General features: G+C 36.2%; 1 protein-coding gene across 3 annotated transcripts in view; it reads left to right on the top strand.

The window, feature by feature from the left end:
- Nucleotides 1-16,491, top strand: part of ARID4A (AT-rich interaction domain 4A) — a 66,806-nt gene that overhangs the window by 24,607 nt on the left and 25,708 nt on the right. For all 3 annotated transcript variants that reach the window (XM_025919959.2, XM_086709649.1, XM_086709650.1), the window contains exons 12-15: nt 11,938-12,010; nt 13,109-13,203; nt 13,352-13,449; nt 13,988-14,219. In XM_025919959.2, coding sequence (XP_025775744.1) covers nt 11,938-12,010; nt 13,109-13,203; nt 13,352-13,449; nt 13,988-14,219 — 498 coding nt within the window. The remainder of the gene's footprint in view (nt 1-11,937; nt 12,011-13,108; nt 13,204-13,351; nt 13,450-13,987; nt 14,220-16,491) is intronic.

The raw sequence follows: 16,491 nt of genomic DNA, 5'->3' as shown, positions 1-16,491 counted from the left end.
TTAGATTTTGAAATGAAAATGATAATGAGACAGTTTAGCAAAATTCAGGATTTAAAGTCTAAATATTAAATGTGAGTTTTGTATTTTATCTGTATTTATTTATAGATTATGTGTTTTCAGGGTAAATAGGCCACATTTTCAGGGTGTGAACTGTTGCAGTCTGGTTTTGCTTTTTAAAAAAAATTAGCATTAGTTAGGATCTGGATATTGCCAAATATTGAAAGAAGATTGGCCTATTTTTGCTAATACTTTTAATTGGTGTCCCTTTTAGAATGCATTTTCTTTACTCCCCACCCCCCAAAAGAAAACCCTGAAATTTTAAACAAAGAGAGTAAAAAGAGCTCTGTAGTAAGGTTGGAAAAGATGGCTATAAAATAGTAATTAGTAAATAGTGCTCTTATTACAGCTATTAATTTCATAAAAATCATAACGTTTTATTCAAGCTGTGCATAAATGTTAGTAAAAAAAGAATGAAGAGCAGAGGCAAGCTCTGTTACCTATTGTTTGCAGGTAATAAGTAAAGAAATTTAAAGATGTAAGGACCTTTGTAAGGGATAGTATTTTCTTAAAATGTGTTATTTAAATTATGAACCTGTTAAAATTAAGTGAAGAAGAATGCTTTTTATCTACTGAAAAATAAAAGCAAAATTACAGTATTAAGGCACTGAGTTGTCTGACCGTTAATTTAAATTATTTTCCAGATGGTCAGTTTCATAGCATATACTTTATTGAATTGCTTGACAGGAACTAATTCCTCTTTTTTTTTTTTTTTTTTTTTTTTCTGGCCATGGAGGTACATTTCTTGAGTGAGATTTTGGTTGCTTTAGAAAAAAAAATCAGCTGCATTTCTTGCTCTTGGACTTAACATTTAGTTGCTGAATCATTCTAATTTGTCTTGAACAGTAATTTTAAAAAATTTAATGTACTGATAAACTGAGAAGCAGTTTAATCTACATAAAACAAAGGGGGAAAAAGTGGGTATGGTATAAAATGAATTAAAGTCTGATAAGCCAGGGCCTAGCCTACCTGGCTTAGTCATTACAGGCCTTTACTACATAGGTGAGGCTAAGCTGTTGTATTATACTATAGATCATATTCTTCCTGAAACATAATAATGGTATGCTTGTCATGAAAATTTAATGTTGCTTTATAATGATCACAAAGATCTTTTATAACAGACTGTAAATCACTGTAACAGTACTTTAGCCTACAATTTGATGTTTGTAAATTTTATGCAGTAGAATCATACAAGTGTTAGATACTTCTGCAGTGTTAATGGGCAGTGGACATTGTCTTTTATATTTGATGCTTTGAGTACCCTAAAATAGTCTAAATAAGGAGATTTGAGATTCATGGCTTTACCATGTGGAAGAGCATCTTTTTTATTTAATATCATTTTGAATTCCTGAGCATTGGTGATTCAGGATTGGAGTGCAAGAAATATGTTTTGTACTGTTATTGGGTGGAAAAGACTTGCGAGTCTAACAGGAAGTAGGTCCTATCTATATTTCATGACTGATTTTTAACCTGTTGGTAATTACATTCAAAAAAAGCCCTGGAGAATATTTTTGTGGGTATTACTTAAATGTCTTTTATTAGGAAAATTTTATATTAGAAAAGATACTCCTGATTTCCTTTTAAGCTTTGAAATTCATTGAAAAGTCCATGTAAACATAAGTAATGATGTCAATTATTCATTTACTCCTTCCTTAAATTCACTTTGGATGAATGGAGGAGAGTTGTCTAAGGATAAAATAAATAGGTGAAGACATTTTTATTAAAAGGGAATTTGACTAGTTGCAGCTGTTTTATTCTTTTGGTTTGCTGTAAGTAGCCTTATGTGTTGGGCCCTTTCAAAAATCTCTTCTAATTTCATGTTTAGTAATGAAAATAAGACTTTAGTGCATTTTTATGAGATACTTTTTTTTTGTTTGTTTAGAAGTACTGACATCCATTTCTCCGATTTTTGAATTTTCTAGGAATTACTGTCAGATCTAATGCCAGTCATACCTAATTACATTCCACTATTGCAAAAATCATAAGTGCTTGTGGTTTTTTTATTCATGGAAACTGGAATTTTTTTCTTATATGTAAATCTAGTGGTGTTTGTATTTATGTCTTTTTGTAAAGGCATTTGTTAGTGATCTTTCAAGATCATTTTGAGTAAATGCTTGGTAACTCGGGAAAATTATGCTAAGTCAATAAAATTTAAAGAAAAATTTCAAGGTAATGTTAGTGTTTTAGGTATATCTAATAACTCAATCAAGTGTTTCTAAGCAGGTCCTATAAAGTCAATTTCCAATCAATAATTGAGACTTTAGCTTGCATTCAGATTTAATAACTTATTTGCAAAAGTCTTAAAATATAGCTTATTGAGCAAGCAAACAAAAATGTCCTGATGTGTTTGGTAAAATCTTTCCTAACAAAATTAGCATAAGACTAACCAAATCTGGTTCACCTAATCAGATTAATGAGGATTTCACATTTGTAGACACAATTATAGCTAAATTTGTATGTATTTACAAAAAAAAATCCCTTCTCATATCAAAGTATTTCATAGTTGTGGTAGCATGAGAGAGGGTTGAGTGAATTTAAAGCCGTAGATGTGACAGTATCCAAACCATTGTTGGATGATTAAAAGTAGAAAGTGTGTACCTTTTCAAGGAGGGGGGAAAATTACTACTAGTCTCAGTCAAGTCTGATGTAATTCAAGAATCTTCTAATAATTTGTTTTAGGCAGGCTGTTGTCACATTGCTTTCTGAACTTCTAAAACAATATGTTACCAACCACATAATGAATATGTCATGACCTCTTATGCGATCCTTGAAATATTCTGTTTAAGTGTACACTCTAAATTTTATGACTACCAGCATCTGCTGGGCCTTCAACACAATTGGTCAGTTCCCAGTTTCTATAATCAAATCCCTGTGTCCTCTGGCCCTGGCTCACTCCACTCCAACTTCAAAAAGAAACTAGGAGCTTCTGATGGAGAGCATGCACTATACCTCACCTGCCTGCCCTCCTTCCCTTAAGTACAAGTGATAATATGTTACATTGCCTTTTTCTATGATGAGGACCTCAATTAATGCTCTGGATCTCATTCCCTTTTTCCTTATCTTAGTCTATGAACTGTCTCTTTTCTTTCCAGGATCTCTAGCCTATTCTGTGCTGTTTCCTTCTCTCCAGTTTTTAAAAACATGCTTCTCTCTCTCCCAACCTTCTAGCAGCCCCTCCAGATACTGCCCTCTTTCCTCACCCTTATGGACCAGATTGCTCAGTTATATACATTGTTCTATTTCCTGACCTCCTGTTCATTCTTAATTCACTGTAGTGTGTACCCCCCCACCACAGCTAAAACAACTTAAGGTCACCAGTGACCTTCAACAAATTTTCTGTACTAAATCCAACAAATTTTTGTCATGATCTCATTTGACTCCTTTGCAGTTTTCAGCATTTTTGACATGCCTACCTTCTTCAATCACCTGACATCCATGACATTACATTTTTTTCTAGTTTACTTCCTAAGTGATGTAATGATTCCAAATCTATATGTACATCAAAGATGTCTCTTCTTAGCCCTAGACATTCATATTAAACTGCCAATGAGGATTTCTTATTTCTCAAACTCATTATGTACAAGAACTGTTTTCATTTTTGCCCACAAAGCAGTCCTTTCCGTGGTTGTCTCTAGTTTATTTGAATAGAAGCACATCTACCAGTTACCCACACCAGATACATGGCAGTCACCTTAATCCTCCCATTCTTGCCTCTCTAACCAATGAGACACCAAATCCTTTCTTCTGCCTACTTGATGGCTTTCAGGTTTCTGCTTCCCTCAGTTTCTACTCTCTGCCACTATTCTCCTTTACCTACACTAATGCAATAGTAACTTTCCCATGTCCTTGCTGGCCTTCTCCAGTCTGTTCTCTGCACTGACTCTAAGTAGATTTTTTTTTTTTTTTTTTTTTTAAATTTTTTTTTTCAACGTTTATTTATTTTTGGGACAGAGAGAGACAGAGCATGAACGGGGGAGGGGCAGAGAGAGAGGGAGACACAGAATCGGAAACAGGCTCCAGGCTCTGAGCCATCAGCCCAGAGCCTGACGCGGGGCTCGAACTCACGGACCGCGAGATCGTGACCTGGCTGAAGTCAGATGCTTAACCGACTGCGCCACCCAGGCGCCCCAGATTTTTTTTTTTTTTTAATGTTTTTAAATTTATTTTTGAGACAGAGAGAGACAGAGCATGAGTACAGAGGGGCAGAGAGAGAGGGAGACACAGAATCCAAAGCAAGCTCTAGGCTCCGAGCTGTCAGCACAGAGCCCGATGTGGGGCTTGAACTCACAAACTGCGAGATCATGACCTGAGCCAAAGTCGGATCCTCAACTGACTGAGCCACCCAGGCTCCCTAGTAGATTTTTTAAAATGAGAAATCTAAATGGGATTCCTCCTGGAATAAATTGATTTTAGGACACAGAAGTGGTTGCAGTATTTATTCTTTTATATTGAAATACAGTACTTCAGGCATATTGAATAATGTCACCTCTTTCTAAAAGTCATATACTGGACATTACTTACCTTCATATTTGCTCGAGATTTAATTATTATATTTTAATACGGCCTTGTCATGGCATTTAGCCCTTATCCTAAATGACCTATGCCTGTTACGATTGTGCGCTTTCTGTTTCCTTCCTCTAAAATCTATATTGTCAACTGATAGTTTTTGCATATGATAACTTTCTGGACAGTTCTTCAGAATTCTACTTGGAGCCAGGCTTTACTGATACCCATTTTGATCTATCGATCACCAGAGTTACCTAACAACTTAATGTTGTGGGGGCTTACTTTTTCTTTTTTTATTTACGTTTTCAGTTTACGGATATTTTTTAAAATTTAGGTTTTCATTTGTTATATTTCACTGAGGCGTTCTGACTCTATTGTGCCAGAGCAAACATATATCATCAGTGAAGAAGTACCTTTCATTATACCACAGTTAAAATATTTAGCTTTCGGGGACGCCTGGGCGGCTCAGTCAGTTAAGCGTCTGACTTTGGCTCAGGTCATGATCTCGCGGTTTGTGGGTTCAAGCCCCATGTCGGGTTCTGTGCTGACAGCTTGGAGCCTGGAGCCTGCTTCTGATTCTGTCTCCCTCTCTCTGCCCCTCCCCTGCTCACGCTCTCTCTCCCTCAAAAATGAATAAACATTAAAAAAATTAAAAAAAATATTTAGCTTTTGTAGGAGATACAAACAGGTAAAGATGACCACACCAAATAAAGTTCTCAGCTTAGTGTTGGAGACTTAGTGGTTTTTTTTTTTTTTTAAATTTTTTTTTTTCAACGTTTATTTATTTTTGGGACAGAGAGAGACAGAGCATGAACGGGGGAGGGGCAGAGAGAGAGGGAGACACAGAAGTGGAAACAGGCTCCAGGCTCTGAGCCATCAGCCCAGAGCCCGACGCGGGGCTCGAACTCACGGACCGCGAGATCGTGACCTGGCTGAAGTCGGACGCTTAACCGACTGCGCCACCCAGGCGCCCCAAGACTTAGTGGTTTTTAAAGTACAATTGTTTATTTAATTCTTACAACAGTATTTTTTTTTTTTTATGAGAGAGGAACTTGAGGTATAGAGAGATTACAGAAATTTTCACAGACTTGTAAGAAAATTTTTCTCTCCTCTACATTGTAAGGTCTATGAAAACAGGATGTCAGGTTTCTTTGTTGTAGTTTTTTCCTTTTCCCACTAATATGAATATCCACCAACTAGTACAGAGCTTGGCTTATAGTAAACCTCCATTAAATAGTTTCTGAATAAATGAATGAGTGTGGGCCTTGCAATTAGCCTAACATATTGCTATTTGAAATAAAGTGTTGGAAGATTTGTTGTAAGGTTCTAGAAAGTTCATTTGGAAGGTAATTTACCTTCCCTTCATGATAGCTTTCTTTTTTTTTTTTAGGCAGTGCACTCTGTAGGCAGTCTCATTTCCTAATATAATTTTGTGAGCTTACAAATTAATTCTTTTTGGCTTAAGCTAGTTTAGGATAGTTTTCTGTCACTTGCAATAAAGGTTCTTGACTAATATTCCTTCTCCTTTGTATCTTGTCCCGCTTATTTCAGGGGTCTTCTGATATGTCTTTTTCCCCTCCAACCCATTTTTCAAAGACATCTTTCTAACACATAAATGATTCTTTCTAGAAATCCTTTAATGGCCTCAGCACCAACAGGATGAGGATTAGGTCTTTTATCATAGCCTTTTATAAGTTTGGCCCTTCCAGATTTGACCCATGCCCACTTTTCTATTCTCCCTGCCACTATTCTCCAGCAATATGTAACTTTTTTTTTTTTTTTAACACCCCACCTGCCCATATATACACACTTGGATTTTGCTCAGAAGCTGCTTGTTGAGTTGCCAGGTGCATTCCATTGAGTATCACCTTTGCCTTGCCCATTCCCTTTATCAGTATTAAATACAATAGGGAAAATAAAAGGGAAAGTTTAAAAAACTCAGAAAATGATAAGCAATAGCTGAGATTTAAAGAATCCAACAGACGTCTGTGTGGGAACAAATAGAAGCGCTGCCTGAGTTAAGGTTGAGTATGACCTATAAATGTTCTATACATTAACCCCACTAATAAGTTGTTCTAGCATTTACTGCACTGTTTTAAAAACAAATGAGGCTATTCAATATATTTCACACTTAAAACTTTATACGGTAAAAGCCTAAGCAGCTACTGGTATCACTGATTCTTTCACGTCAGTCCTCCAGCCAGAGGTGGCTTCAGAGTTGCCACTTCTGGTGTGCTTCTTGTAGTACTTAGTTCCCCAGAGTAGAGCTTTCAGGGCCCCGTCTTAATACCTCCTTTTCTCCAGCAGAATCTGCCTGCTGTGGAATACTCCCGAGTTCAGCCTCTTTGTTTTGGAGTAGGTGGGGTGGGGGATGGAAGATCAAGGGGTGGTAAGAACTGAAGGGTTGAGAAGACTAGTGGTGGAGTGCCGGTGGGGGGGGAAGTGAGTGCCCGTGAAGAGGACCGGGGAGGGGTTGTGGCAGCAGCATGTAGGTTTATGAAGCTGCTGTTGTCCAAAATAACATTAATTCACAAAAACAGTATATTTTGGTATGGAAAAATAAGCATGGTGTACTGGAATATAATATTTTTTTTTAAGAAAGGAAGACTGTGTCGTATAGTCATTAATAGTTTATTAAGGATGCCTGTAGGGGTTCGTGAGCAATGGAATACCCATCAACAAAAGATGCGTACTTCACGTACAGTGCAGTACAGGGAAACTACAAAAATCAAATTTAGTCACACCCTTATGCACTCTCAAAATGTCAGCTTTTGTGGCTCAAATCTCTTATGTGATGAAAAACTTTCCAGACCTACTCTTTAGAATTGTGTATAAGTTTCATGGGTTTGAGGGGATCTGTGTAACATGCATCATCTTTTACTACATATTGTGACAATCTGGACACTTTCTGTATACTTTTGTGTTTTGGAGAGTTGCTTAGCCCAGTTAATAGCTCAGCAAAAACAAGGTATTATCTTATTTTAAAGATTTTTAAAAAGAAAGTGTATCTTTAACTAGAATCCGTGCCATTTCTGAGTGAATAATCATTTTCTGATTAATGTATATAGGGACAGAATGAAGTAAATGCTAATAAGTGATTGTGCCACAGCGACCTGTGACTTAACATCCTCAGAGGCTGTTATTTTTTATTTTATCTGACTCCTGTTGCATTTATATTATCAATAATGCTAGCTCTGAAACTCAGCTAATGTGAAATAATTGAAGAAAATCTCCCTAGTTCATTTTCAGAGACATTGTTTTCATTCACATAATAACAGAGTACTTAAGCTAAATGCCAGTCCCTGGTGATAAGATTGTGAGTAAAATAGGTATGTCTCTAACCTCAGAATTTATCTAGCACTTACAACGTGGGGGGACATGGAGGATTACAAACATGAATAACTGAGCCTTCAACTAAGAAGAGTCTCAGCCTTTATATCTCTCTCTTTCTCCTTTTGGAGTAGAGGGTCTTCTTTCCACCATCAAAGAGCTTCCCTTTCCCTTCCAATCCATCAAACTCATTCTTGACAGAGAACTTTTATTTTATTTTGATTTGATTTGATTTAATTTAATTTAAGTTATTGTTTGTTTATTTAATTTGAAAGAGAGAGAGAGAATCCCAAGTAGACTTCCATGCCCATTGTGAAGCCTGGTGCAGGGCTCGATCTCATGAACTGCCAGACTGAGACCCAAGCAGAAATCAAGAGTCGGCTGCTTAACTGTTGAGCCACTCAGGCGCCCCTTGGCAGGAACACAAATCTGATATAATTCCTTTTCACCTCTCTCAGGTTCATGTTCCAATTCTCCAGCATATCATTAAAAAGTCCTTTCTTAATCATAGCCTGTCTTTGCCAGCTTCATGTTTATGCTGCTTGCTGTTTATGCTACTTGCTGTTCACATTTTGAGGCTTTCCCTAATAGAACCACCATCACACCATCCCCAGCTGAACCAACCACTCATCCTTCTTGTATTCTTTTATGTATTTTGCAGTATTTTTACCATTATATCACATTGGCTTGTTTTACATTGCTGTACCCTCTGTTAGACTCAGAGGGTCAGAGTAGAAAGTACTACCTCCTCTCATTTTAATCACAGCATCTTTTGTATATCCCTCCCAGACTCCTGCATGTTAGCCATCAGTAAGTGTCTGAATTGAATGTGAAGATAAAGTTTCTAAAGTCAGAAAATTCATAATTTACTAGTATATATAGGTAGATGCACAACTACCTTTTGTAACACTAGGTAGTATATACTGATGCTAACTAAAGTTGTAAATTTCTTGAAATTATGATCTTATATCATGCCTCTTCTATATCCTTAACCCTGTTCTCCATTCTGACATTTTACTGGGTGCATAATTCCCCTTCACATGCTTGACTGAAGGGAAGAAGGCTTATCAGCAGTCTAGTGGACTTTCCCTCTCATTATTACAACCTTCTCCCTCCCACTTTAAAACCCTTGAAAAATGCAATACCTTCTGGTTATTGACCAGGAGAGAGATGCTATAGGTATGAAAATACCAGGTGCCAGGAGCACCTGGCTGGCTCAGTGAGTAGAACATGCAGCTCTTGATCTCAGGGTCACGAGTTCAAGCCCCACGTTGGGCACAAAGATTACTTAAATAAGTATATCTAAAAAAAAAAAAAAAAAAAAAGAGTTTTGCATTAAAAAAAAAATACCTTGAACAGAGAGAGCATACCATGAGACCCCATACAAAAGCCATAGAGGCAGATTCTTCTAGCTGGAGGCATTTTCTAGCATATGCAGTTTATAGTCCAAGGTGACCGACAACACAGCTATTTGAAAAAAAGATTGTGAAGAATTACTTGTTATGAGAGATGAAGCAATTTTAATTTTTGCAAAGACCATCAGGTAAATTTAAAAACTGTGTTTATAACTTTACCCTTTTCTTGTGGAAAGTAAATTTCCTCTCAAGCAGGTATTTATTTAGAAGCGGAATTTTTTTATTCATTTATGTCTTCTTTTCACATCTGATAACTGCACCTGACCTTAGAATTTTATGGCCATAATTTCTCATGGTACTTAATACACTCTTGGGCATCCACTACCTTTTTTTTTTAATGTTTATTTATTTTGGGGGTGTTGAGAGAGAGAGAGAGAGAGAGAGAACTGGGATGAGTGGAGGAGGGGCAGATAAAAGGGACAGACTCCCAGCTGGCTCCGTGATTCAGGGCTCAACCTCACAAAACCTTGAGATCATGACCTGAGCCAAAATCAAGAGTCAGAGGCTTTGCTGACTGAGCCACCCAGGCACCCTTGCTAACTTTTAAGTCAAATGTATTTAAAACACCAAATTTTATCTATATACTTAAAACTATATTCTTAGTAATAATTTATGAAATGTTTACTACAACCTTAATACCTAATTTGCAGTTGATGGGCTCATTTTGTTTACTTGTTTTTGGAAGAAATTTTGATTTCAAATCAGTGCCTTTTGAAAAAATACTTTTTACATATACTGGATACAATGGTCTTATTTGAATTCTGCCAGATCATAAATACTGGAAATGAGGTGTTGGTTTGAGGAGAGAATATTGCAATTATGAAGGACAGGCAAAGCATAGAGGCAGTCTGGCATAAGGTGTTACTTTTTTCCCCTATACCAAAGTCCTTAAAAATAATACTGCAATGATTCTTGGGCTGCTGTTAACTCATTGGGAGTTGTTCTAATAACCTTGCAAAAGCAAGACTTTTAAAATTCACATGGGGAAAAAACTGCCATCTTTTGATCTGAACATTTAGTAATGACCCCTATTAATTCTGTACTGATTAATTCTATATGTTGCTCGTTGGTGAGGCTTACAACTTTGACAACGTTTCTTTATATTTGTTCAAACTGAAAGTACTCCCGTGCTCATTCTGAATGAATGTACTAAAAGATTTTATTCTCTTCCCCTTGATTGCCTCATGGTTTTTTAAAATTATATATTTTAATCAACTACATGTGTATTGATTCTGGCTGCTATATTATTAGTGATTAAAATTCTTGGGGCGCCTGGGTGGCGCAGTCAGTTAAGCGTCCGGCTTCAGCCAGGTCATGGTCTCGCGGTCCGTGAGTTCGAGCCCCGCGTCAGGCTCTGGGCTGATGGCTCGGAGCCTGGAGCCTGTTTCCGATTCTGTGTCTCCCTCTCTCTCTGCCCCTCCCCCGTTCATGCTCTGTCTCTCTCTGTCCCAAAAATAAATAAAAACATTGAAAAAAAAAATTAAAAAAAAAAATAATAAAATTCTTAATACATCATTTTAAGGAACCTATAGACTGTGAATGCTCAATACTTATTGGCTGATAGTTGCTTTTGCTTTGAATATGCAAAGACATATGCTTTGAATGACAAAAATCTAAATTTTTCTTTTAGAACATAAAAAAACAGTACTCTGAAATTAAATTATAGTAATTTAATTTGGGCTAAAGATATTAGTGTTTTGTTTTTCCATAGTATTTCTAAATTTTAAATCAGAATTTTCCCACATATTATTTAGAAGTAGTCTATCAGGAAAGGGGATATTTTATCAAAATCTATTTGACTAGAGCCAAGTTCAGCATTGTATAGGTTTATATAATTAGTAAGAAAATAAAATTTAAATTGGTATTTGTAGAAGTAGGTTTTTTTACATGAATATTTCCATTGTTTTCCCATTCCCAGGAACTAATTTGTGGTTATGTATCTAGTTTCCTTTCCTAAGAAGTAATTTTCATTTTCTTATTTTCAAGGGTTGCAAAGTCTTATTTAAAAGGCCATGCAAGAGGGCAAATGGAAAATGCAGACTTACGTGATACAAGAAGGGATTGCGGGGCCTGGGACAAAATATCATTTAAATGTAGTTGTATATGCATTTCTTTAAACCGTTGTGCTATCCAAACAAAAAACCTTTGCCATGTGACTTTGCAACCTCTGGTTTATAGTCATTCAACAATAACAAAATTTTAATGTTTGTATGTGGGTTATTTTAAAATAATAAATGTTTGCAATTATTGTGCTCATCTGTCAATACATTTGTGTGGGCCACATGGTATTTTGGTGGATTTTTTTTAAAAAAAACAAAACAAATGAGGTGAAAACACTCTTAACCAATTCCTAACCTTTCCTCATGGCTCATCTTAGTCCTTATATTCAGGGGTAGGGTTGGAGTGATAGATGGGTAAAAGGTAGAGATGGTGTATCTTGACAGTTGTATGAGATCAGCTCTATGAAAATATGACTTAAAATCTGGCATTGTAAAGTTTGGAGGAAATTCATATTTTCCAGCTCCGTCAAAGTTCCTCTTACACTGGGTTCATAAAACAAACAAAAAAAGAAGACGATATATCTTGCTCTATTCATTATTCTATATATTTATATATTTTACCTTTACAGCCTGAGGAAGAACTTGATCCTGAAGAGAGGGACAACTTCCTCCAACAGCTTTATAAGTTTATGGAAGACAGAGGTATTTCATGCTCATTATTTAAAAGCAGTAATTTCTGGGGCATCTGGGTGGCTCAGTCAGTGAAGTGTCTGACTCTTGATCTTAGCTCAGGTCTTGTTCTCAGGGTCGTGAGTTCAAGCCTTGTGTTGAACACCTACTGTGGAGCCTCCTTAAAAAAAAAAAAAAAGCAGTCATTTCTTTTAGTCATTTCTTTTACAGTTTTACATTCTAGGTTTATGCATTATTTTTGTTAGAATCGTGGATTTGGATTTCAAGTAAAGCCTAAGAATCAGTTACAGTTGAAAATAATTAAGCATTTGAAATAAAAACAACCATTATCTATTTTGAGCAGAAATGTATAGGAAAATAGTTTGGATATAATTATATTTAGCCTACTTGGGACTTATAAAAGCAAAAAATACTATAATAATATTTCAGTAATGGAAGGTGAACAGTCATAATATTAATTTACATATCCATTAATTACTAATGCTGTTTGCAGTAATAAACTAGCCTCATCCTTGATCTCAAAAAAAGAAACAAATTAGGAGATCAAGTCCTATGTAAATAGAATAGGATTTCGAATACAGTTAAAAGAAATACAGCCTTTATAAATTCTACTTTTTGACATTATATTAGTCCTAGAAAATCCTGAGACAAATTTGTCCTAGATACTCTGTGGCTTTCAGAAATCATCCTTCAGATTACTGCCAGCAGTTTTAATATTTGTGTTAAAGCAGGGAAAATGGATCCATGCTCTAAATTACACCTGTAAAATTGTGTATATTCTTACAGAGGCCTCTTGAGCCAACATCATTGTTAGCTGTACCTTGTAGTTGTAGGTTTTACTTGTACCCAGTCCACTGACAGGTGATTATATTAGTTGTGAGAGGGGTGATCTTATTAGTCATAGAAGTGAATCTAAAGAGCATCACAATACTTCATAAAGAATATAGAGAATATTTTATGTTGTCTTACATAATTAAAGTTTCTTTAAATAGATGCTTCTGATTAATAAAACTTGGGAAATGAGAAATTGGAAAGCTTTGTATTGATAGCTTTGTACCAGTATTTTCCATTTGAATAAAAATTTTATTTCTACTTTCTGATATTAAAAAGGTACTCCAATCAACAAACCACCTGTTTTGGGCTATAAAGATCTCAATCTCTTCAAACTCTTTAGACTGGTTTATCATCAAGGTGGATGTGACAATGTAAGTAAGGACGTAATGAAAAAGTTAAATCATCTAATGTACTGTTCTGCACTTAGGTAATAAACACATTTTCTTAATGAACATAGAATGTTAGTGTAAAGATTATTTCCCTTTGTAAATGTTAACAAATAAAAACTTAATTTTCCAGATTGATAGTGGTGCTGTATGGAAGCAAATTTATATGGACCTTGGCATTCCTATTTTGAATTCAGCTGCTTCCTACAATGTAAAAACTGCTTATAGAAAGTAAGTAGTATAGTTTATTCATCAAAGAATACATATTACAGGGAATATTTTCCATTTAATTTGTTAACAGTTAAACAAGAACACATCAATCAAAGAACATTAAAGTTAGAGAAAGTGTATAAAAAAGTTCAGGTTAATAGATGATTGGGATTGAACATTATTTCATTGCACCAAGTCTGCTTTACTCCATTTTTCATGTTGTCCTAAATTTCCTTTTCAGAGTTAGGGATGCAGGTAGTGTTAACAGTCTGAAATGATGATAGGTGTTCTAGAGCTATATCTTCTGTGGTGAACAACTTTCATATCAAAACTATGATAGCTATGTTCAGTTATCACAAGCATAGATTTTTTAGGAAGAAATTGTATGATCAATATTCCTGTTTATAATCCTGTATAAAACCAAGAAGTCAGTACCATAAAAAAAGTACTTTAAAAAAAAGTCTTAAGTTTTACTTTTTAAAAATAAAATGTTTAATAATATAGTATTCAAGTTAATGTAAAGACTAAGATTTCCTAAAATGAAATATTGTTTGTTTAGGTATCTCTATGGTTTTGAGGAATACTGCCGTTCTGCAAATATTCAGTTCAGAACTGTTCACCACCATGAACCAAAAGTAAAAGAGGAAAAAAAAGAGTTAGAAGAATCAATGGAAGAGGCTCTAAAAGTAGATCAAGAAATGCCTTTAGTAGAAGTGAAGAGTGAACCTGAGGAGAATATTGATTCAAATAGTGAAAGTGAAAGAGAAGAAATAGAATTAAAATCTCCAAGGGTAAGTAGTTAATAATTAGTTTTATCTGGTTTATTTTATTTTATTTTATTTATTATTTATTTTTTTTTTTAATTTTTTTTTCAACGTTTTTTATTTATTTTTGGGACAGAGAGAGACAGAGCATGAACGGGGGAGGGGCAGAGAGAGAGGGAGACACAGAATCGGAAACAGGCTCCAGGCTCCGAGCCATCAGCCCAGGGCCTGACGCGGGGCTCGAACTCACGGACCGCGAGATCGTGACCTGGCTGAAGTCGGACGCTTAACCGACTGCGCCACCCAGGCGCCCCTATCTGGTTTATTTTAAACATTACTTAAAATTTTTCATTATGGACATTTTAAGATATACACAAAAATACTTCAGTGAACCTAGTTTGTTTTCTAGTATTGAGTTGTGCTTTAGGCAGACTAGCCTGGCTGTTTTTTTCCTTAAAAAATTTTTTTTTGTTTTGTTTTTAATCTTTATTTTGAGAGAGAGAGACAGAGAGTGTGAGCAGTGGAGGAGCAGAGAGAGAGAGAGGGAGACATGAAATCTGAAGCAGGCTCCAGGCTCTCAGCTGTCAGCACAGAGCCCGACTCGGGGCTTGAACTCACGGAACGTGAGATCATGACCTGAGCCAAAGTCAGACGCCTAACTGACTGAGCCACCCAGGCACCCCTGCCTGTTTTTTTCTAAATATGCCTGTTACTCTTCCTGAAAAACCATTTCTCCTGTTGTTTTCTATTTATGTCTGTTTAAGTCATTCTCATCTGGGGTCAGTCTCAAATATTCACCTCCTTTAAGTCTAGCTAAAAAGTCACCTCGCTGGGGGTGGCTGAGTGGCTCAGTTGGTTGAGTGTCTGACTCTTGATTTTGGCCAGGGTTTTGATCCCAGGGTTGTGGGATCGAGTCCCACAGTGGGCTCTGCACTGAGCATGGAGTCCGTTTGGGATTCTCTCTCTCCCTCTGTCCTTCTCACTCGCTTTCTAGAAAAAAATTTTTAATTTTTATTTTTTCTTTTTTTTTAATTTTTTTTTTTTTCAACATTTATTTATTTTTTGGGACAGAGAGAGACAGAGCATGAACAGGGGAGGGGCAGAGAGAGAGGGAGACACAGAATTGGAAACAGGCTCCAGGCTCTGAGCCATCAGCCCAGAGCCCGACGCGGGGCTCGAACTCACAGACCGCGAGATCGTGACCTGGCAGAAGTCGGACGCCCAACCGACTGCGCCACCCAGGCGCCCCATAAATTTTTAATTTTTAAAAAGTCACTTCACTGAAGCCTATCCTGGTCACCTTATCTAAAATTGTAATCTGCTTTGTCTGTTTGGCATTTGCAGTCCCTCTAATGTTGCTCCTTTTACTTGTAATTTACTTACTCATATTCTCTTTATTATATTTGTTTCTTTTACCCCACTCTGCACTGGATTCACACTCCATGAAGGCAGGGATTAGTGTTTTTTCTGTTCATTGACAGATCCCAGGCATCTAGAATAGTACTTCATCTACATTAAGAACTTACTAAATAGTTGTTGAATGCATGAATCTCTTCCTTATCATTCCTGTGCCTCCAACTGGATGGGTTCTTTTCATTCTCTGTTACCTCACAGCACACTGCACATAAAATTCTTGTGGCAGTTTATTATGCTTCATCTTATTTTCTAGTCATGTGCACACTGCTTTTATCTTCTAATCTGCTCTTCTCCATTATTATTTAAGTCCTTTGCAGAAGTTGTCATCCATTATTTTGATCATTGCTCAATGATGTCTACATAGGACTTATTAAATTTTAGGAGAAAAAATTATCACATTATCAAAGAAGTTCAGTTACTATTATGTCTTATTTTTCAGTGAAATCCTATTTAATGAAAGAGGAGATGAAATCACCTCTTACCTCTTTTAGTTGCTCGGAAACCATTTTTTAAAACTGTCCATTTTGGGGCGCCTGGTGGCTCATTTGGTTAAGTGTCCGAAGCTCAGGTCATGATCTCATGGTTCATGAGTTCGAGCCTTGCGTCGGGGTCTGCTGTCACCAAGAGCCTGCTTTGGATCCTCTCCCTCCCTCTCTCTGCTCCTTCCCTACTCACACTTTCTTTCTCTTTCTCAAAAATAAACAAACGTTAAAAAAATAAACAACTGTCTATTCTGACCATCATCCAGTAAATGGAATCTTCTAGTGAATTTCATGAAACATTCAAATTGGTTTGTTTCATTTCTTTTTCATTTTTTTTAATTGTAAAAAACTGTGGTAAGTACACATATAATTTATCATCTTAGCCACTTCTAAGTGTATGG

Source organism: Puma concolor, chromosome B3 (genome assembly GCF_028749965.1).
Source record: "Puma concolor isolate L17-30 chromosome B3, mPumCon1.1.hap2, whole genome shotgun sequence".
Taxonomy (NCBI): domain Eukaryota; kingdom Metazoa; phylum Chordata; class Mammalia; order Carnivora; family Felidae; genus Puma; species Puma concolor.
Note: the sequence above shows the minus strand (reverse complement) of the source record. Positions and strands in the feature narration are given on the sequence as shown.